The following is a 24,444-nucleotide window of genomic DNA, read 5'->3' on the forward strand; positions in this document are numbered from 1 at the left end:
AAGGGGCTTTTTAAAGTGCTACCCACAATGGCCTGAAGCTTGCTAGAACGCTCACGTGCACGAGTGCAGCCACCATCTGCCTTTCTTATCTCTTCCTCCGCAGACACAGCACACCTCCCCCACTTGCAAAAACAGTCAACTTTGCTTCCTTCGTTTGATACTCACCCTCCTCCTTCCAATATACTCGTATTTCCCCACATGCCGTGAAACACTTGCAAGTGGGGGAGGAATGCTACGGCTTTCCCTTTCGCGCGTTTGTTTTTCCTTTGGGTGAGGGCTTGTTTTTCAATAAGAATCAATACAAAATGCAATGGAACAGAGTTGTCACTTGATTCTTCCTTTCCAACATCAGTAGATTTTGAAAAACCATTGAATATCTAATTACATTTCGGAAAACAGCACATCTAACTGAGAGACAGGGACTTTACAAAGCGAAAAGTATATATTTTAATGCCACTCGCAGTGCAAACATGAACACAGAAAATCAGCAGCTGCGATGCAGGATCTCACTGCCACTGCAGCACTGCTGCTCATCCCGCAGGGAACCTTACACGCTGGCCATGACATTAAAAATATAAAAAGAAGCGCCGAGTGTTGATATAACGACAGGCAAGTAGTCACTCTGCCCGGGCCTCGATCCCTGCAGACGCAGAAGTATTCTTCAGAAGTCCTCATTAAAATGGGGTTTCTAATCCGGCTGCCGCCTCACCAGGCGTGACCAGTCACCTCCCTGGATGCTCTGGTGCTGAGGACCAGTGATCACAAGCGCCACCTGGTGTTAGGGAGCCTTAGATCAGCAGCTCCCTTGGGTGCCCCGTTACCTCCTGTGGGCGTCGCCTGAAGATAGAGAGCCTTCACCGCCCGATTAAATTGATTCCAATTCCAATGGTGTGAGCCTCGAGGCTGGCGGTCAGCTGCTCTGTCCGCCCGCGCGCCTTCAGGGGCCAAGCACAAACACGAGGAGGGCTCGCGACACAGCGCTTCCATTATTGACTGCTTGCAGTGTAGACAAAGAAGCCACAGCGTGTTATGCAATGCCACATGGGTGGAGGATCAATGTGCCATTTCATAACAAGCTTTCACAAAGTCAATAGTTCTCGATTTTATAAGGCGCGTTCCTAGTTGTTGGCTTTGGAACTGTTTGTAACATATTGTTTTAAAAAAGTATAGGAATTAACATTTCAAATTGAAGAGAAAAGCAATCTTACAGTCAGGGTCACTGAAAGTATGCGATTTTTGAATGGCAGAGTTTTCTGTATAAATTATGGATTTGCCGCATTTGCCACACAATCCCCAGATTTGAGGTTGACCACCCTAACAGTTAGGCCACATCCTCTCTGTTGCTGTAGCAATATAGGTGTCTTGTTCCACTACACTGACGCTGCAAGGAGATTGTTTTAGAAGTCTGAGACTGTTTCTAAGGACAGTTTACTCAGCCGAGTGTCATTATGCAATCAACGCTGCTCCAAATTAGGAGCAATTGAGGACAAAGTTGAAGATGCAGCTCCTTAAAGAATACCACATCACAATACATTAGTGGTCTACAAGCTAGACACCTATTCTATCACTCATTGACTTTATTCCTGTATTCAACTCTGTACAGCGCTCTGCTGGATTCAGGCTAGGTTCACACTATACAACTACCACAAATAGAAATACACACATGCTAGCATATGTATCTGTGTTTCTACTCCACACTTGCCATCCACAATAAGCCTTGACTTCTTGCCATTGCTGCCGCCTAGGAGTCAAATCCAAATAGCAATGTTCTTGACAGTGAGAGGTTTTGTTCCTGAGGTTTCCAACGACTACAGGTACTAGGTATTACCAGGATTTCCCAGTTGTCCATGCACTCCTTACACAGTGGTGAACAACCACAACTAGTGAGCTGAGCTGCCTTCATCTAGGCACCATCTAGGATCACAATGCACACCTTTGCTTTCCACATATGGGCTCTGTAAAGTACAGTTCAAAAATGGATTTGTTCAACATAACTCTTTGCAGTGTGTATGTTTTTGATAGCTGAAAAGTTCATAGGGGGTGCTCTAAAAGATATCTGACCGCAGGCAGATATTACATCTGTTTCGGGGTGCAGAGATGATACATTTTAAATTGTATAAAAAGTTTGTAAAATAGAATTTTTTAACGCACATGTGAATTCTTTAGCGACCATTCTCTCACAAAAATGCCTAATTCTCATTTTAATGTGTGTATTTTAGCACAGGTTTGCTAATGCACTGCACTGACTAAGGGTGGGGTGGGGGCAGGGGGAGGTTATTGCTGTGAAAAGGCCTGAAAATGCCACGCGTTACAAGGAATTACATGTTCGAGTCATATGAGCTGCAGATCTCACACTTCGCATTAGATCGCCATCTGGTGTTGGGCTTGGATGCTTGCACATTGTTGTTGTCTTGGAAGAAGGCTTTGTAGTCACGAGATAGGTGACTCCTTCCTTGGACAATAGTGCGCATGGGCATCGACTCCATCCTTAGATTGTTTTTCTCCGCCATTGGGTTCGGATGCAACTTTTGTGCTCTGGTTTGAAAACCTTTTCGACGCGAGGAAAACCTCCATAAAATTTTTCAACTGAACTTCAAACATCTTCAGCTTCGACCAACTTTCATCGGTTCGATTCCGGTCGTTGACGCGGGTCGTTGGACCTACCCATTGAGGTGTACGTCTCACGGAAAGGACACCATTCAAGAAATGCCCCAGTGTGGAGCATAATTTCCGCACAGTGACCATCACAAAGTCTGCATCCTGTGCCTATCACCTGAACACGACGAATCCAGCTGTCCAGCCTGCGCATCCTTTCGATCGAAGAAGACCATTCGAGATCGAAGAGCTCGTCAACACATCATGCAGAGACCAGCTCCGGAACCAGTGGACATCTTCGACGAAGGCCCAGATGTCCCAGAAGAAGATTCCGAAGATCTCCAAATCGTGTCAGAGGCAGAAGACTCAGGCGACCCCATCACTCCTTGTTAAAGAGTGAGTACTACTGCCCCTAGCCTAACCCCGCCAACAAAACCAAAGTCAATGGTCAAGACTTCGCCTGCTGGCCCCAGTCGCGACCGAAAATACAATTCAGAACCTCCGTCTCCAGACCCTGCCCCGAAGAAAAAAGATAAGCCTTCCGTTGGCTCGGAACCGAGCAAACTGCATGTACCAATCCCACCGGCACCTTCGGCACCGAAACCAAAAGAACTTTCGGCTCTAAAATCTGTTCCGACGCATTCCACCTCCAAAGACAAATCAGCCCCGAAAACATCAAGGCCCGTGGGTAAGCCGGCTTCGAACGTCTCCAAGCCTAAAAATCCCGCTTTGGCTCCGAAACCAAGAACCTTGGAGCCAAAAGCTACGCCTAGGACTCTACCACTCCTCCTAAGGCCAAAGACAATAGTCAACACCAACCACGCTCGGAGCCGAAAAAACAAGCAGTCAATCATTGGCGCATAGCCAACATGCAAGCAATGCTCGCAAGATATGATAGGGCTCACTACGATCAGTTAGAAACCCCACTACAACATTTGCCTGACGAATCTAAAACACAAGCAAATGATCTCATTCAAGACTGCAAGCTCATTTCAAATGACCAACAACAACTTTTTGCCGCGGCTGTAGACACTGCACTTGAAAAAATGAAGAAAGACACAGAGACTGCTAAGTCCATGGGAGCTTTACAGTCTCCACAAACACGTGGCTCCTTTCGTCGCTCCTTCTATAGAGGAGCCTCCGAAAACATTGGGATGCCAGGTAGAAAGAGACTCAGACACACTGATTCAGTTCTTCAATACTTGTATTGTAGCAAAAAGTTTTACACTTCTAACAAAAATATTTACAGTTGTGTACTGTGTCCCAAGTGAAATTATGAACCAAAACATAAAGAAAACATTTGTGAAGCAATATGTGACAGGTTTCAAATAAACTTTGTTGTTTTTACAAAAGCGACCACTTTCTTATTTCAAAATGCATAACATCTATATAATAATAGAATACCAGTTATAATGGTTCACTTTTCTCAGTTGTCAACGGCGTTTCGACCCTAATATGGATGTGGGGTCTCTTCAGGACCTACGATGTGAGGGACATCTGATTTAGGAATTGCTAGAATGTTTGTAGTGTGCGAGAAAACTGTGTGCAGATGAATTAAAATACTCACTAAGAAACCCAGCCGGGAACATTCAGGCTCGGTTGGAACCGATCCCAACGCCGTGCGGGCACACGACACCCATATTCTCCAGAGATACCTCTTGGAATGGTGACTGCGCTCCCCCACGGGTGGGATTGGTCGAAATTGCAGGTCTGGGAGGACGCGGGGATACAGGTGATTGGTGACCTCTACGAGGATGGAACCTGTCACATATTGCTTCATAAATGTTATCTTTATGTTTTGGTTCATACTTTCACTTGGGACACAGTACACAACTGTAAATAGTTTTGTTATAAGTGTAAAACTTTTTCGCTACAAAGTATTGAAGAACTGAAATCAGTGTGTCTGAGTCTCTTTCTATCTGGCATCTCAATTCAATCCCTACATATATATGCGACTTTCGCCATTTCTCTAAAAAATTATTATTAAGTATCTCTTCCGGGGGGCGTGGCTAGCAGCCGGAGGAAATGGCCGCTCTCTAACGCAGCTCCTGGCCCTCGCCTGTCTATCCACCCAATTTATCCGCTATTAGACCCGGGACCCCTCTAAACTCGAGAGGTCCCAAACAGCAACCTTTGGTGCACACCACAGAATTAGCCTCGACCTTCGGGTAGCCGCGAAGAAGGAGATTGCAGCGCTCGAAGTACGCCCAATGCCGCGCGCAAGATGGCGCCCACTCCGAAGCTCCGACGCTAAAGGGCTCAGTCCACCAGCGCCCGTGTCAGACCCGACAGACGGAGCTCAACGTGCCCCAAACCACTGACCGGAGGGAGGCAGAAACACTCCGCGACCGGCGAGAACCGCAGGGGCGCTGCAGATATCGCACAAACCGCACTGCGAGGACGCCTTGCTGCCACCCACAGCCCCGAAGCACCACCTACGCAACGTCCCGGCTTTCGGGCCTGAGTGATCTGGAGGCGCCGAACCCGGCTCCCTGCCCTAAACACTCGGCAACTGCGCTCATCAGCGGAGGGGGAACTCGACTCATCGAGACATGTGAGATCCAGCCCTCGATGTGGTAGGCTGACTACACTGCAGATCCTGGCTTGGCTCCACACCACGCAGACGCGCTCCAAATCTCTTCAAGTGGCAGCACCCAGCGGGCGAATTTTTGAGTACTGCCCCCCCCCCCCCCCCCCCCCCCCCCCCCCCCCATAACAGATAGACTTGCACTTGGCTCGGGGAGTAACGGCTGCCTCCCACACCACTGCGTATAGCACCGGGGGCCTAGACGACTTATACCCCAGGCGGGGTTTGTATCGGCGAGCTCTGATGCACCCGGACTCCTCCTGTCCCAGCCCGGTCTAGATGGGCTTTCATACCCACGCGCTTCTATCGTGCTGGAGTCTAGAAATCTTGTTTGGCGTTTTCGCTTGAACCCAGGCGATACAAAGAGACACCCAGTGGTGGCTGAACTGACGGGCCGCCCTTTCAGATATGAAATACTTGTTCCCATCGCAATCAGTCACGCACTACTCCAGCCTACTGACGCTGGGACTCCAAAATGGCGTCCGGCAAAGGGACTAGGAATACACACCAGAGACAGATAACCAAGCTTTCCTGGGGATCCAAAAATGACAACAAGGACGCAAGCCCACCTGGTGACCCGAAACCCATGTCCCCCTCATCGGGAGGTAAATCACTCACATTAGAAGATGTCATGGAGGCAATTGCGGGGTCCGGTCCTCCCTTGAGACTCGTATCGACTCTGTTAATATAGAGGTGACCCTTCTGAGAGCAGATCTTCGCAAAATGGACTCAAAAGTCAAGGATGTTGAGATCAAAACCGCTGCCCTCATGGGTGATACTTCTACCCTCCAGCAACAAGTCGCCCAACTTCAGAAACAGATGGGGGACCTTCTAGATGATTACGAAGGGAGGGCGAGACGAAACAACATCCGTATCCTTGTGGTTCCGGAGAAAATGGAATTGCCAGCACCGGACCTCTTTGTTGAAGACTTAGTTACAAAACACCTCCAGCCGAAAAACCTTTCCAACTACTTCTCAATTGAAAGGGCACACAGAGTCCCAGGAGGGAGGCCACAACCAGGAGCCCTCCCCCGCCCCATTGTCGCAAGGGTCTTCAACTTCAGAGACCGGGATACTATCCTCCAAACGGCTTGCTCGAGGCCACCTCTGCTCCTAGACAATGCACGTATTTCGATCTTCCCGGACTTCACGATGAGGGTGCAAGCACAACGATGCAGCTTTCTGGAAGTTGAAAAAGCCCTCCGGGACCAACAAATTAAATACTCAATGCTCTTTCCTGCAAAACTACGCGTAGAGAAGGATGGCAAGGCCTGTTTTTTTCTGTCGCCGGACGAGGTACGGGAATGGTTGGAGGGCTGGCGCCGAGTTGGAAGATCTCCAAAGCAATGCGACTCCCCAGAGGATCGTCCAAACGACAACATTCCGCCAGAGAGCCAAGAAATATTCACTGGAACCAACGATGGAGGGGAATGATGATCCTCTCCTGCAGAGGATCTAGAGGACTCCTTGTTTGGACTTCACATGTCTGATCTACATCCATTCAGCGGTACCTTATTGAGGCTTCGTGTTATGGTTCATTGCTTCCTTCTTCCCCCAGGGGGCTCATGGCCCTGGATGATAGGCTCTGAACTAATGGATCGCACAGGACTGTTTATACCATGAAAAAATAGCACCACGTTAGGTTTTTTGATGTACACTTTGATATGCCAGATTTTGCTGTGATTTCTGTCAGGCGAGAGGCTCCACCGGCTCACCAGGTACCCCTGATATGGTTGGGAGGGCGACAGGCACTCTGCCTAGTTGGGGTGTGGATAGTTTTAAATCCGCAGGCAGGGAAGCAGGGAGGGGGCAGGAAAACGGGGAGGGGGCAATTGTTCTATTATGTTGTTTTGTTATGGGTTATTATTGACGCTTATAGCAAGGTCTCTCCTAATCACGAAGCACCTGTGCAGTTGGGTCCGAACGCAAAATGTCAGCTTCTTCGGAGGTTACCCGTCCCTCCCTGGCTCACAGCCACGAGCCCTACCTTTACCGCCACTATGTCTAGTACTAAGTCTAGGACCATCACGATACACTTGTGGAATGTTAACGGACTGGGCCACAAAATAAAACGTAGTATAGTCCTCCAATTCTTGCGGCGACACTCCCCAGACATAGTAAGAGACGCACCTAGTGGGCAACACATGTCAGGCACTTCAAAGGGGCGGCTACAAATTACTAGTTCACGCAGGGTTCACCTCTGACTCCCGCGGTGTTGCAATTCTGGTCAAAAAAACCTTGGCCCTGACCCACACAGCCACGTGGGCCGATCCACTGGGCCGGTTCGTGATACTGGAGGCCGCCTGGGAGGGGCGCTGCCTGAACCTCGTGTCGCTTTACGTCCCACCAACCCTGGGCCGCGAGTCTCTTAAGGAATTGGGCCCCCAACTACTAAACCTGCCTACGGGTACACTTCTCATAGGGGGAGACTTTAATATGATGATGGACGACGACCTGGATCGTCATCCTAAACGCCCCTCACATAGACATATTACTGACTTAATGGACTTCACCCAGGCATTAGGACTTGAGGATATTTGGAGACACCACCACTCTGCAACACCATATTTCACACACTACTCTAATGCACATAGAAGCATGTCCCGCATCGATTATTTTTTCTGTCTCGCAACAGACCTAGATTATTTCACCAATCCAAAGGGCCTTCCCCGAGGTATCTCTGACCCCTCTCCTATTACTGTAGAACTAACATACCAACGCCCCCTCACCCGAGGCCCTATAATCATTAACCCCTGGCTTCTCCAAATCTCAGACATCAAGGATACCCTGTTAGAACGGACAGGACAATACTTTGAGGAGAATGTCGGTTCAGTGAAATCCGCAGTCACAATCTGGGAGGCATACATAGCAGTTATCAAGGGTGAAGCATTGGCAATGAAAATGGGACATCTTCGCAAACACAGGAACTGATTTCTCGAGCGGAGTCTGAGGTTCTAGATCTTGAAGCTTCACATAATACAGCCCCCTCGGCCGAGTCAGCGAGCCGCCTCACTACTCAACAACTAGTATATAAATCCTTAACTCAAGAAAGAGCGCAGGCCCGCTTGCTCCACACCCGACATCGCATTTACGAACACGGAGACTCTGCAGGAAAGATGCTGGCATGGCTTGAGAGACGGGAACAAGGGTCCAGATGGGTCTCTTCCATAGTGAAGCCAGACGGCTCTAGAGTCGCGGATCCACAGGCCATCGCGGAAGCCTTTGCTGAGCACTTAGAAGCGGTTTACACAGCGAGAGCGTACTACCCCTCGGAGGACTCCAGGCAACTGTTGGAGGAAATGTGCCTGCCTACCATTTCAGAGTCTGACAAAGAGGCTCTGGATGCAGACATCTCAATAGATGAGCTTACCACAGCAGTTTTCGCTGTAAACTCTGGCAAGGCCATGGGCCCCAATGGTATCCCCGCTGAGTTCTTGAAAGCTATGGCTCTAGAGACAGTTCCCCATCTCAAAAATATGTTCGAAGAGAGTCGGGAAAAAGGTATCTTACCTCCCACTCAAAGGCTGGCCTCCATAGCAGTTATCCTCAAACCTAATAAACCACCCTCAGACTGCGGCTCCTGCAGACCGATATCTCTTATAAATACAGAGGCCAAATTCTGCCCAAATTATTGGCGACTAGCCTGCTCCTAGTGCTCCCCTCACTAATCCATGATGACCAATCGGGCTTCCTTCCGGGCCGTAATACGGCCCTCAACCTACGACGAGTCAACAACGTCTTAAGTCGGCAATCTGCCATACAACACGATGCCGCTATTTTGTCCTTAGACGTCACGATGGCGTTCGACTCCGTAGATTTTGCTTCGGACCTAATTTCATCCAAATCTTCTATATACTGACCTATCAGGTCAGGTACGAGTCAACAATCCTACATCTCGTTGATTCCAGTTTCATAGAGGGACACGACAGCGTTGCCCCTTGTCGCAGTTATTATTTGCCCTTACCCTGGAACCCTTGGCCCACTGGGTCTGCACAGATGTGTCTACCCGAGGCCTCCAGTGGAATGATGACACTCTGGACAAAATTTCTCTATACGCCGATGACATACTGATATATGTAGCCTCTGCCCGATCCTCAATTAACAGCCTTTTCCACGTCCTCACCAACTTTGGGAAATACTCAGGGTACTAGACTAATTGGTCCAAATCCACACTCTATATGTTGCATGGTCCCCCACCCAAGCTCCCTAAAGGATTTACCATCACGGTAGCTCCAGATGGTTTCAGATACCTCGGTATCTACATCACGTCCGACCCGGCGGTGTTCCTAGATCAAAATCTAATGGGCCCCCTACGAAGGCTACATAGAGATGTAAAGCATTGGCGCTCTCTTCCGCTATCCCTTCCTGGTAGAGCTGCATTGTTCAAGATGCTGGCACTTCCACGTTTCCTATATGCCTTACAGAACTGTCCATTTCCAATTCCTGACTCAAACTTTAATGCCGTAGAAAGTGACATACGTCAAATTTTATGGGACGGAGGAACAGCCCGTATAGCTCTTCATAAGCTCACTCAGTGCTGGTACGATGGTGGTATAGCCTTGCCTAACCTGCGTCTCTACTACTGGTCGACGCAACTGGTGGCAATTAACCACTGGATTCACGGTTCCCCCTCAAATCCGGCTTACCTCCTTGACAAGATCCAGACCGGGTGAGAGGGATATCTAGGGGTTCTCTATAGTAAACAGACCAGAAGTCGATATATGGGACCAATGGCGCATACGATAAAGATATGGCACAAAACTAACAAGTGTCTGGGATGGTCGCATAAAATCAGTGGAGCGACCCCTCTATGGTCGATGGAACAATTAGGTTCTCTCCGCTTCTCTAAAGGTTTTGATAAATGGGACATGATTGGGATATCCACGGTGGGAGACTTAGTACACAGAGGCAAAATACTGACTTTTACAGACCTACAATCCAAATATTCCCTAGCACCGACGGAACACTACTGATATCTCCAAATCAAACATGCCCTCCTCCACGCCATTCCCGACCTTACTTCCATACCTGAGAGCTCACCCATGGAGCTACAGACATGACTGAGCTGGAACTGCATTGGGCAGCGCTTGCCCTACTACTAGCCATACGCTCCATTGCCATGAAGTGGGGTTCTCCAGAGAGGCCGATGGTGGTGGGTTGGGTTGCTGAGATGGATTGATGCATGCTAGCTGAAAAGACTGTATACAAGATAAGGGGCTGCCCCACGAAATGGGACGCAAAATAGGGGCACAGGAATAAGTTCCGAGGCAAATTGTGCGATTCTCCTTCGCTTGAACTGGCAATGTCCCGAACCAGATCCAATTCTTGAATTAGCTCTTTTGCAACCACTGTGACTATGATACAACTGAATTCCGATATATGCTTTCATGTGTAATGGATGTATGACTTTGCTATTTTTTTTTTTAATTCTCTTTATTGAGTTTTTACAGAGGTAATATTGTCCCACCCTCCCCGCCCCTGAGCGCCCCCCCCCCCTCGATACAGGCAACTATCTACAATTGCAGAAGCAACATTTTGGTATTGTCACAAATAAGATAATATCGAATAAGGCTACACAAAAACCAAAGGATAAGAAAAGAAAAAATAGAAAAGCAAAAAAAATAAAAAAGAAACAAGAAGATCAAAGGACTTCTCCATTTTAGTAATTACATTCATTACTAATTAGTGGTTTCATTGTTAGTCTGGTCTCCCCGCCCATAGTCGGACCGGCTCCCAGATTTCTAATCCCTTTTTTTTCCTCTTCAAGCCCTTCCGACTATAAATCGCTATTTCGAGGTTGTATGCCGCTAACAAGCGCGTCCGCCATTGTAAAAATGTAGGTGGATATTGATCCAACCAAGCTGATGTTAAACAAATACTTAGTACAGCCATCGAGATAAATATGAGTCCCTGTATGGCGCTAGGTCTAGTAACCCTGTCCACCCCTATTACTATTTCTGCTGTGGTAATCTCTATATTAGTCTCTAAAATTCCAGATAGGAAAATAGAGATTTCTCGTTTAATCGTATCTAATGTGTGACATGTGGCCAGCATATGTATCAAATCAGCCTTGGGCATAGCACATCTAGGGCAGAGTGTACCTTTACCCTCGCACCATTTGGATATCTTTTTAGGGGTGTAATAGAGTCGGAAAAAGGTTTTGTAGAATTGGGCTTGTAGCTTAGTGGACATTAATATAGAGCTGGGCAATTCTAATGCTTTACGAGCTAGTTCCTCTGTAATAGCTATTTTGTTTTGCCATTTACATGCATGTTTGTCCACATCATCTGGTAAAGCTGCAGTTAAGTCTTTATAGATATCTCCAATTTTAACCATTTCTGATCTAACCACAGTATCGATTGCTGGAATTTTCTTAAAACCACCGCTGCCACCCCCCTTTTTTAAGATGAAATCCCTGATCTGCAGATATTTGAAAAAGTCATGGGAGTCTAACCCATATTTGGTTTTTAGGGATTCAAAGGAACAAAAACCCATAGAATCATATAACGAGCCGAACTGTGAAATTCCACATCGGACCCATCGCCTCATAACTGAATCCATAAAAATTCCAGGAAGATTAGTGTTATTCTCTAACGTTGTATAATAGGAAAACCTACCAATCCCCAAAAGTTTTCGAACCTGGTTCCAAACGGTGTAAATACCCTTGAGTGTTTTAAAACGCTCTTTTTTGAGATGGCAATCGTATGATAGTTTCCATAAATGATTATTGGCCTTATTGCCCAGGATAAGTTCCTGTGGAGTTAGTACTGAATAGATGGAATTAGAATCTTGCCTGGGGGTTAGGAGTAGACAACTGTATTTAATAGTTGTAGCCCACCAATACAGTTTGAAGTTAGGCAGGGCTAAGCCACCTCTTTCCTTAGAGTGTGTAATAAATCTATGGGCTCTTCGTGTTTGCCCGTATCCCCATATAAAGCGAGAGAAAACGTTGTTTATTTCCTTGAAAAGCGAGGGATCAAAATTGAGACAAATTGCACGGAAGAAGTACAAAAATTTTGGGAAGAATACCATTTTAATTAAGTTACACCTTCCAATGATAGTTAAATGTAGATTATGTAACCTAGTTAGATTTTTTTTTGTTTGTTTCAATAGTGGGGCCAAATTTAGGGTCACTAGTTATTTAGGTCGGATGTAATATTTACACCAAGATATGATGCATTGTCCACAACTCTACCATCGGCAAAGTTAATCTTATTATTGACTTTGCTATTTTTTTAATAAAACTATTATGGAAAAAAAAAATCCGCAGGAGCCACTGTTTTCCTTAAAATACTTAATCAACCTGGTTCCGTCGTGAGGAGGGTTCCCTTGTTTTTCCTTTACATCCAAAAACATTGGAGCAGACAACTCATCTTCATTTAAAGCCGCCACACAAACATCCCCTAATAGAGGACACTTTGGAGGCGGTAACAGAGGAAACAACAATAAAGGAAGAGGTCGAGGGAATAACAACACTCGTACCTCCCCTAACACAAAACAGTGACTTACCTCCGCTCCCCCAGGCCATCCCACTCCAGTCGGGGGGAGATTATCACAGTTCCTACCTGTCTGGGATTCCATCACAACAGACAGGTGGGTAAGACAAATTATCCAGTCTGGTTACTGCCTAGAACTTACAGCTACCCCCCCCCCCACACTCACCCCTCCACACACATACCACCCAAGCAGCAGCCCATGTCCACAGAACATCTTACACTCTTAAAACAAGAGGTTCTCTCACTGCTTCAAAAGCACGCAATAGAGATTGTTCCCTTACAACATCAAGGGACAGTGGTTTACTTGCTGTACTTCCTAGTACCCAAGAAAGACGGGACTCTAAGACTAATACTAGATCTCAGGCCCCTCAACCTGTATATACACTCAGATCATTTACATATGATCACTCTCCAACAAGTGCTCCCGCAACAAAGTGACTTCCTTGCCACACTAGATCTCAAGGACGCCTGCTTCCACATTCCCATACATTCTTCTCACAGGAAGTATCTAAGGTTTGTAGTGGATGGACAACACTACCAATTCAAAGTACTTCCATTTGGAATCACCACTGCACCCAGAGTGTTCACAAAGTGCCTTGCAGTAGTAGCGGCACATCTCAGAAGACAACCGATACATGTCTTCCCATATCTAAACGACTGGCTAATAAAAGCCAAGTCACTCTATCAGTGTGTTCAACACACACATCAAACCATTCAAACATTACACAACTTGGGGTTCACAATCAACGACACCAAGTCACATCTCCAGCCCTCTCATATACACCAATTTCTGGGGGCCACAATAAACACCTCCACAGCTCTAGTGTACCCCAGTCCAGCCAGGAAAGTAAGCTTACAAGCCCTTGTTACAAAATTTCAAGTCCAACACTCTCTCCCAGCCAGAGTGTTCATGCAGCTCATAGGCATGATGGCATCTTGCATTTTTATTGTACCATATGCAAGACTTCAAATGCGTCCATTACAGGAATGTCTAGTACATCAGTGGAATCAGACTCAAAGACAACTTACAGATCTGGTGTTGGTGGACAGCTGCACACATCGCTCTCTGCATGGTGGAACACCAAAAACTTGTCCAAAGGGTGGGCGTTCCTTGAACCTGTTCCACAGATAGTACTTACAAGAGACGCATCACTCACAGGATGGGGAGCCCCTCTCATCGGACATACAACTCAGGGCAAATGGACCAATCAACAAAAAGTGCTCCACATCAATCACCTGGAGCTACTAGCAATATTCCTAGAACTAAAATCTTTCCAAGTACATGTACAAAACAAAGCTGTCTTCATCTGGATGGACAACATGACAGCCATGTACTACATACAAAAAACAAGGAGGTGCACAATCTCTGCAGCTGTTCCAGTTAGCACAGAACATTTGGAGATTGCCCATCCCACAAAATATATATATCTACTTGCTGAACATCTTCCAGGAGTTCACAATCAGATTGCGGATCTGTTAGGTCGACAGACGCAACCAATTCACGAATGGGAACTACATCCCCAAGTCCTTCTTCCATTTTTCCAAATGTGGAGCCAACCAGAAATAGATCTGTTCACCACGAACGACAATGCAAAATGCGCAACCTTCGCCGACAGATATCCACACCCGTTGTCCAAGGGCAATGCGATATGGAGGAACTGGTCAGGCAGCTTTGTGTACACTTTTCTGCCACTCCCACTAATTCCACTAGTGGTACGCAAGCTCCGCCAACAGTCTCTCAAACTAATCTTAGTAGCTCCCACATGGGCACGCCAACCATGGTTCACAACACTGCTGGAACTCTCACTAGTTCCACACCAAAAACTGTGCCTGTCCCCATCCCTGCTAACGCAGAACCATGGAGATATCAGACATCCAGATCCTCGTCATATGAATCTGGCAATCTGGCTCCTGATGTTCTAGAGTTCGGGTATCTTAACCTACCACCAGAATGTATGAAGACCATTAAAGAAGCCAGACGACCTACTACTAGAGCTTGCTATGCTGCAACATGGAAAAGATTTGCCATTTACTGCACCAATAACCATATTGATCCACTGGATGCCTCCATCCAGAATATCATTTGCTACCTACTGCACTTGCAAAGATGTAATCTAGCATATTCATCCATATGTTTACATCTAGCAGCACTTGCTGCTTACTCGCAAAACAGACACTATTTAGAGTCCCTGCAATTAAAGCCTTCATGGAGGGCCTGAAAAGAATCATTCCTCCTAGGTTACCACCCTCTCCAGTATGGAACCTAAGTATTGTTCTCACCAGGCTCACAAGACCCCCATTTGAACCTTTACACAAATGCGAACTGCAGTTCCTCTCATGGAAAGTAGCTTTCCTTGTTGCCATTACCTCTCTTAGTGTAAGTGAGATCCAAGCTTAAACCATACACGAGCCATTCTTACAATTACATCGTAACAAGGTGGTTCTCAGAACAAGCCCAAAATTCCTTCCTAAAGTTATCTCTCCATTTCATTTTAACCAATCAGTGGAGTTACCAGTGTTTTTTCAAAACCCAGACTCCGTAGCAGAAAGAGCTCTACGCACCCTAGATGTAAAAAGAGCACTGATTTATTACATTGACCGAACAAAAACTTTTCGCAAAACAAAACAATTGTTCGTAGCCTTCTCCCCACCGCATAAGGGAAATCCCATCTCCAAAGCTGGAATTGCAAGGTGGATAGTAAAATGTATCCAGATATGCTACCAAAAAGCGAAACGCATCTTGACAATTCTCCCTAGAGCGCACTTTACACGCAAACTATGGGCCTCTATGGCATTCTTAGGGAACATTGCGCTAGAAGACATCTGTAAAGCAGCAACATGGTCGACAACTCACACCTTCACTAAACACTACTGTGTGGACTTGCAAGCCAAGCAGCAAACTTCTGTGGGCCAAACTGTTCTTCCAAGACAACAACAATGTGCAAGCATCCAAGCCCAACACCAGATGGCGATCTAATGCGAAGTGTGAGAATCGGCAGCTCTACATTCCAAGAACAGATGCATACTGGTAAGTAGCATTTGCCTTTCTGCTTAAATCGGTATTCTGCAGTGTCTCATACTATACCATGTGAAAACAAGCATTGGCATAGCCAATAGGTCTCGCCTATGGTACCTTATAAGTGTTTAGCCATGCAACAGTTGTTGTTGTTGCACCAAGGATATTGTGCTGCATAACTAAATATTAAATACTTATAGGTCCCAAAAGCGAGACCTAAAGGCTATGCCAATGTTTGTTGATAATTGTAGTGAGGCTGCATTGGTGTATATAGAGGACTCAGCATTTTGTCTTGTGAATTGGGTGTCTGTTTGACCTTGTTTTTATTTATTGTGTGTACTTTGATGATTATTTAACCAAATAAAGTTATTCACTAGTCTGCTGGGCCTGTTTTTACTGTAGATTTCTCTGTTATTAAAACAAACATTGCCTTCAGAAAGCTCAAATCCATGCAGTCTTCCATACCATGCAAAACACTTACACAGTATGTCTGTGCAAGTTTAGAACTGCCCCAATTCTCAAACATGGGCTATCCAAGTCACCATTACAGGTCACTATACTTTTGGTGCCAGGGTCTATTTTCTGTCTCAGTCCAACCCTTCTAACCAGCACCCATCGGGTAGTCACAAAAGTGATGGCAGTGGTTGCAGAAAATATTCGGAGGTAAGGGATCCCAGCCTTCCCTTAATTCCCCGACTGGCTTTTGAAGCCTGGCTTGCTGCATGTAGTTTTCACCCACCTCCAGACTACAACAAACCTTCACAAACGATCCCCCACATCGAAACCATTCTGGACGTGTTTTTTCCCCGCCTCTCCCCCAGAGAAGATAGTTCAGGATAGTCAAGCTATGATACTAATTTTTCAGTCGTTGTCCTCGATCTCAGCAAGGATGACTCTGAGGCTGCTGGGACTGATGGCATTCTGCTGGTCAAGCACTCTAGATGGCATAAGTGGGCTCTGCAGTGGGATTTGAAGTCACACTTGGCAATGTACCAGGGGGTCTTTCCTATCTGGTCCAGATTTCGGAGGAGGCTACAAAAATGTGCATTGGTGGCTGCGGAACTACGATTGGGTCAGTGACAGACCTCTCTCGTTACCCCACTCTGAGCTCACAATGGTGACAGATGCATTGCTTCTGGTTTGGGGAGGCCATCTGTGAGAGGTGGCAATCTGAAGGGTCAGGACTCTGGCAGAGGCCCGACTGGGGTTGAAAGCCTTCCTGACCTCCATCCAAGAAAAGCAGGTTCTCATGGACAACACTACCACCATGATGTAGTGCAAGAAGCTGGACGGGATGGGTTCATGGACCCTGTGCTTGGAGGCTTTGTGTCTTTGGACATGGGTAGACCGCCAAGGAGTTTTGTTAAGTGACACATCACCTGGCGGGTTTCCTGAATTCCATAGCGGACAAACTAAGCCATGGATGCCTTGCAGATCACACATGGTAGGTACATATGGAGGTGGTGCAGGGCCTTTTCTGCGAATGGGGAGAACCCTGGTTCAATATTTTCTCCAACGATAAGAACATGCAATGTCCACACTTTTGCGCATTGGAGTTTTCTGGACGTCTCTCACTCAGAGAAGCATGAAGTGGAACTGAGGACTCCTGCATGGCCTTCCGCCGATACCTCCCCTGCCACGTTGAAGAAGTGCAAGAATGACCGGGCCCTAGTTATCCTAATGGCTCCGTACTTGGCATAGAGAGTATGGTATCCCGAACTCCTGGGCATGAGCATCTGTCCTCTGATTAGGCTGCCCCTTTAGGAGGATCTCCTTTTGCAGCAGCAGGCCAGGGTCCTGCTTAACCTTGCTGCTTTACGTTTATGGCCTGATGTGCTTCTAAACAGATTGACCCTAGCCATGCCAAGGTGGTTGGAGTTTTATATATTGTCCCTAGCCCAGCAAAGCTTTGCTTTGCACACTGTTAAAGGGTTCTTGTCCGCTCTTTCAGCCCTTTTATGGTACTGTACTAGCCATCATTTTTTAAATCTCTTGTTGCTATGCAGTTCCTCAAAGAGTTACAACATGCTATTCCACCTTACCCTTTTGTTATGCCCCAATGAGACTTAAATTTGGTCCTCACATTCCTCATGTGTATGCTTTCAGAGCCCTCCACTGTTGTTCTCTCAGATTCCTTACCCTCAAGACTGTCTTTCATGTCGCTATAACATCAGTTCAATGGGTCAGCGAACAACATGCCCTTTCTGTTAACTTGCCTTATACCATGTTCACCCAGACATTCTGATCCTTCGGACTTGAGCTTCCTTCCTTCTGAAGGTGGTGACTCCACTTCATGTTGGTCTAAAGATCACCCTTCCAGCGTTCTTTGATTTACCTCACCCCTCTAAGAAGGAAAGGCTTCAATGGTTGGATACAAAAAGAGCGTTCAGCTTCTATATTGATAACACCAAAGACCACCGGGTGGACAGTCAGATCTTTATCGGGTTCACTGGAGCAAAGAAAGGCAAGGCTGTGCCGAAAAGCTGTGCTATTCTAGACTTTTGTCAGGCTACTACATTGGAGTTATTCCATACGTTCATAAGGCACTATTATCTGGACAGCCAGGGCCACCAAGAAGGGCACTTTGCCCTCCCGGTCCTTCAGGACTTTTTGGTTTGAGTCTGTTCACAAACCCATCACTTTGGGGCAATTGCTTGGGTATCTATTCAGAAGGTGAGGGATCTGTGGTTAGAAGTCTCTATCAGCAGAATACGATACTTAAATTGGTAATGCTCTTTCTGGTAGAGACTATCAAACTGCAGATTCCTCACCAACCCTCCCACCTGGTTTCTTCACATAAAAAGATTCCAAATTAGGAATGTGCACGCTGGTCACTACCAATTTGTTTGGCTCCGCATCTGTAGGTGTAGAAGTGTCAACAAAGCAACGGATAACAGCGTGCACGAGTGGCACCTACATAGGTCTGCTCACATCACATCTAGCATGGACAACATCAACCTGGAGCCATCAGCACCACCTGCCAGCATGCAGGGGTACTGCTCAAACGTTTCCGGATCCAGTCTTCTGCTTGAGGAAGTATTCAAAAGGTGAGTAATCTGCAGTTAGATAGAGTCTCTACTTTAAAGAGCGTTACTAAAGTCACTTATTAATTAGTTACTTCCTCAATCTGCAAGCTCTACGTTTCCATGTTCCAGTCCTTCGCATCACGTATATAAACACTGTTTTAGGTCCAAGCATAAAGGGTCTAATTCTCAGTTCACCTGGACTTATTTGAAGGACCAGAGAAAAATGTAACCTAAATCTTAAGTAACAAGTAGGGGCAGAAATCTCCAGATTCCACAGTTTCAAAAATATGTGATGGAGTTGTCTTGACTTGGTGTGATGCTTTGCTTAGGCATCTTTTGTAGGAGCACATCTCCTCCACACTCATTGTTCCATATGTTTGCTACTCTTAAGTCTTGGACCCTAATGTATACATAATGTGTACAAAGTGTCAGGCTTGCGCAGTGTGTATGGGGCATTAGTATATTTAGGAAAATAGGGACATCAGAGGTGTATGAAGGTGGATAGTCCTCTTTCACCAGTGCTGACAAGTTGTTCCTTAAGTAGGCTTCACAAGTCATTCATCTCTCATTTTATTTATTAAACAAGCATTCTTGGAGCACCCGATGGAGGGTCTGGAACTCCCTCCCATCGGCCCTTTGCATAACGTCAAGTCGTGTTTGTGTAAAATTATCTCAGAAATGAACTCTAAAACCTCCTATGTAAGAGACACTTTCGATGAGATCACTTTGCCACATCCCCTTTTTGACTTGCCATCTGTCCCTAATCCACCTGCCTGAACTTTCTTCCCTGATTCAAGCTGATGGGTCTATTTATTTTCTGTTTATTGTTATCCATATTCTACTTCCCTTGTAAAGCCCTCGGATGCCCTTGGGCCAAGTTCACGCTATATAGAACTGTATAAATAAATACATTTGTTTTATTCATTTTTTATATTCCATCTGATTATATACTGGTAGTGCTGCAGAAGAGGTCTTACCATAATGGAGAATTACTGGTGCTGAATATACAATTAATAGTTGTGAATGTCATTAAACAATTCAGACATGCCCTAGTATCTTGAAACAGTATTCTTTTTGATACATAATTCAATTAATCTATATTAGAAAGCACCATAATTCAACCTAAGAAATCACTGCCACTCATACAGGAAAGCTTCCATACATCAAATCCTTTTGTGTTGATGGACATTTTAAAAAAAAATTCTGCTGAGCATATTGTGGAGGTTGTATAATTTAATACTACTTATACTTAATAGCCTTAACATGCGTTTTGTATTAAAAACAAACTGATTACTTATAGTATTGAAAAAGTAACCTGTGCTGAAAATGTGTGTACATTTTGAAGGATGTTTTGAAGGATTGTGAGCATTGAAGATTTAGGTACATGTATTCTAGTATGATTGGATTGCAGACCCTTGATGATATAATTCTGCCAGGTTTGTGATGGGTAAAATATTTCTCTCCAGGTTTATGGCTGGGGTTACAACGGTAACGGACAACTTGGTGTGGGCAGTGGAGGAAATCAGCCAACTCCATGCAGACTAGCAGCACTGCAGGGCATTCATGTCCAGAAGGTTAGTCCAGTATTTATTATAATTCTACAAATTATATATACTTTTTAAATGAATACTTTGAGCAAAAATTGAGCCATTTTCTGTTCTGTGTAGATAACATAAAAATAATTGTGGACAATACTTGTTCATTGGTGTTGTGTGTATTTGTCAATTAGCTTTAGTCCTTCCACTTGTATCCCCACGGCTCTCCCTCTCTTGCAGTAATATTGGACGTCAGTGAATGCCCATACAGGGCTTGAATGGTGCACTCATATCAAATAAGAAATGGGCTCCAATGACTGGATGGAAGTAGTTGGTAAATAGAGAAACCCGGGTGGATACATTAGTGGGTTTGCTTAAAATAACAATGGGACTGATTGTTCTCTTATACTGTTGAACCATAGGTTAATAATGTCATTCCTGGTTCTTGTTAGTAGGCTGCTTGTTAGTCATCTGATATTTTAAGGGGCCAAGCCTAAGGGTAAGCCTCATGTGTTTGTGTCTAGTGTCTTGCTTGCTTGGCCTTGTTCATTGAAATTTTATTAACAACTTTTTTTGGGGTGAACAGCTGTTCACAAGGTACACACAAGGATGGACACTTCTACACACTCGGCGTTTACACTAATATAACGTAAACGTTGACATGCCCAAACGTACGTTCTTACATGATTACGCATAGGCTAGATCATGCATTAAATTTAGAGTTCTATAAATTATGTTCGGTGGCCAACATCGTCTTCTTGATGGTGATTATCCGGGCGAGATACCCCACGGTTGTGTGAGCTATGCAAAGTCTGGGACATAACCATAGTGTCCACTCCCCAGTCCTCCCATATTACATACGTCACAAAGGGGTGCCATATCAGGTTGTATTTATGCATTCAGTTATGGATTGTGGCATACAGTTTCTTCATTGCGTATATGGACCATACTTTACCCCACCACATGTTGAGTGTAAAATGTTGAGTGTAGGGGCCTCTGTGATTTCCACATCGGGCTACACTTAGGTGGGCAGCAAGTAAGAGATGGGTAATCTTTCCTAGTGGGGTGGTCATGGAGTAAGGACCCTGCGTGCCTGAGCGACCCAGGCCAGCAGCATCACCAATGGCTAATGTGGGAGTTTAGTGTTTAGAGAAGTGGGAGTATATCCTACCAGATGTTTTGATGTAGGGGCACAACCACCATGTGTGCAACAAAGTGCCACACTTTCCACAACCCTTCCAGCATGTGTCCTGGCTGCCAAACATCTTGTGTAGTCTTGTGGGGTATGAGGTGCCACAATCTGTCTAATTTGTAGGCATTCTGATTGTGGTATTTACAGATGGAAGACTTTGCAGCTCTCTGCCAAATAGATTTTCATGCATCTTAAGGAATTCTGGCCTCCAAGTTCCTTATCCTAGTTAGCAACATAGGTATGCTTCTTGTGGGGGTGAAGTTTTGGTATGTATCTATAGAGACAAGAAACATCCTTGCAGCTCATGTTATTGTTGAAGAGAGATTCTAGGTGTGTCTCCTATTTACCCAGTTCATCTTGGATGTGTCTTCCTTCTCCCTTCTACCCAGTTTAATGCTTATGTTAATATAAAGTCACCTCTTCTGCATAGCTTAAATTTTCTAATCAGACAATCCCTTGACTGGAGGTCACCCTCATCAAAGAAGTCTTTTAAGAGAGGGAAATTCCCTAGATTCCCTACTCGGAAATCTGGGTCCATCACTCCAGTGGGGAATTCCGGGTTACTGATCAGTGGAGTTAGGGGGAAGGGGAACATTGGGAATGGTTTTTTTTTTGTGAAGAATCGTTTCTTCCCTAAGTAACTTTATCGTTGTGGGGAGGAAGGTCTGGCACCCCATTTGGATTGAGGATATGAGCTAGTCCTTGAGCGGAATAATGGAGAATACCCGTTAAACTTGTATCCATGGTTTATGCTTTGGATCATAATAATAGCCTTAGGCTGGGTATGTCTGTGCTGCGTAAGTATATGTGGTAAAATACCAAGAAATCTGAGGACCTCCCTCTAGACCCTTTCACATAAGGCGTGAAAGGGTCTAGAGTGCTACTCTGGGGGATATGCCAGGACACATGAAATCCAGCATCTTTTGTCGGACCAGGTTCATTGTTGGTCATACATCTTACGGGGAAATGTTTGTAATGTATAAAGAAGCCAGGGTACGAAGTTCATTTTCAAGCTACTTAGCTTGCCTGTCCAAGAAATCTTGTGTTTGCCTCACCTGTAAAAGGTCTTTCAATGGGGCTGTAATTAACAGAGAAATATTACTATCAAATGAGTCTGCTTTTCATGAGTCGGCAGATTAATTCCTAAGTACCCAATGACTGTCCCAGTCCATGAGAAGTCTCCACGATGAATGGGGGCTTGCATCTGTTCAGGAGGATCAGGCACCCCCATGCTTCATGATTTGGAGTAACTGATTTTAAATCCGGAGACCTGTGTGAAGCGGTCCAGCTCTGACTGAAGCGCAGGGAACATTTGGTCAGGGTTAGTTACAAAGCAGAGGATATTATTTGCGAACAGGGCCACTTTCTGTACCCTGTCTCCCACACACAGGCCATGGATATTGGGATCACTTGTGATGTTAGCCAGTAGGGGTTCCATCGCCATGGCAGAGACCAGTGGGGAAAGGGGGCATCATTGTATTGTTCCCTGAGATAGGAAGATTTCTGCCATGTTGCCCGTTTATCTTAAACCTGAATGTTGGTTGTTGCTAGTTTGCCTGGATGAATGTTTTCATCTTTGGGCCTATATGGCTCATATCGAGTAGCTTTGACAAGTATAGCTAGTCCACCTTGTCAAAAGCTTTCTCAGGGGAGAGGAGAGCCATTGGCTGGTTTTGTCTTTCTGCTACTTACATTAGGATGAGTCCAAGCCTAGTATTATCGCTGGCGATTTTTACCGCCTTAACCGCTGCGGTTTTTGCGCCGCAGTGCTGGGGTTCCAAAAGGTGGGCGGGGCTTCATCGGCCGTTGGCCGACGGCAGCACTGGGGAGGGAGCACGGAAGGGATTCATGAAGCTGGCCTGATAAAAAGAAATGAGGTGGGGCTATATGTTGTGGATGCGTTTGTCCAATAGAGCTGTGAATATTTTTACATCGCAGCTAAGGAGGGCTATTGGTCAAAATGGTGTACAGGATAGTGGGTCCTTACCCGAGTTGAGGAAGAGGATAAAGTTGGATCCCATCATTGTATCCGTTATCCTTTTTATGCATGGTGTCAGTGTGTTTTGACTAGTCTGACTGGGATCCTGCTAATCAGGACCCCAGTCACTGTGCTGCCTCCCTAAATCTGACTTGATACGTAGTTTTGTACCTCCCCAATTGGCTACTCGTACCCTTAGAAGTCCCTAGTATATGGTACTAAGGTACCCAGGGCATGGTACACCAGGGGTCTCCCAGGGGCTGCAGCATGTATTGTCTCACCCCTGAGAGACCACTCAAACTGTGACTAAAGGCCTACCATTGCAGCCTGTGTAAGCTGGTGCTAGCACCACTTATGACAGATATAAGTTTTCTTATATCTGAGGTCACTACCCTTGAAACCTATAAGTAACCGTTAAGGCAGGCCTTTGGATCCTGAAGACAAGGTGCTGGGTTGTAAGTGTGTGGTGCCCCTGCATGAGCAGGACTCCCCTAAAAACCCTAGAGTCGATTCTCCAGGCTTTGTAAGAGTGGTCAGCCATTGTGATACAAATAGTGATCATCCGGTATCAGGCGATTGCTAACTGTATAGTGGCTGTGCAGAAACATGGCATGTTTGGTATCAAACATGTTGAAATCATGCTCCAACACCGCTACCTGTGTCGGAGGTATGATTCCATGCCCGGGGGCCCCGCTGGGAGGACCCTGTATTCCTGGTGGCAGACTTTCAGGGTCTGCTAGCAAGCTATTACTACTGCCAACCACTGACACGATTCTGCCCTCCTGCTGCTGAGCTGAGCTTGAGATGGGGAAGGTAGAACAATAGTTTTCCTGTCACAGGGAGGTGGGACCACCTCCCAGGCAGGACTTAGTGTATTGGACTGGGGTGGGGTGTGGCGCTTGCCAGCACCATCAGACTGCTTTAAAGGGCACATTTGGTGCCCTCCTGGCATACTTCAGTTTGAACCAATTCAGGTAGTCCTTGGCTCCTGCTCTAGCGTGAAACTGTACAAAGGACGT

The 24,444-nt window shown here is 45.9% G+C and overlaps 1 protein-coding gene across 1 annotated transcript in view; it reads left to right on the top strand.

The window, feature by feature from the left end:
• Nucleotides 1-24,444, top strand: part of RCBTB2 (RCC1 and BTB domain containing protein 2) — a 557,466-nt gene that overhangs the window by 249,665 nt on the left and 283,357 nt on the right. Inside the window, exon 7 of the mRNA XM_086934986.1 lies at nucleotides 20,187-20,294. Coding sequence (XP_086791112.1) covers nucleotides 20,187-20,294 — 108 coding nt within the window. The remainder of the gene's footprint in view (nucleotides 1-20,186; nucleotides 20,295-24,444) is intronic.

The sequence above is a fragment of the Lissotriton vulgaris genome, chromosome 8 (assembly GCF_964263255.1).
Source record: "Lissotriton vulgaris chromosome 8, aLisVul1.2, whole genome shotgun sequence".
NCBI classification, from domain to species: Eukaryota; Metazoa; Chordata; class Amphibia; order Caudata; family Salamandridae; genus Lissotriton; species Lissotriton vulgaris.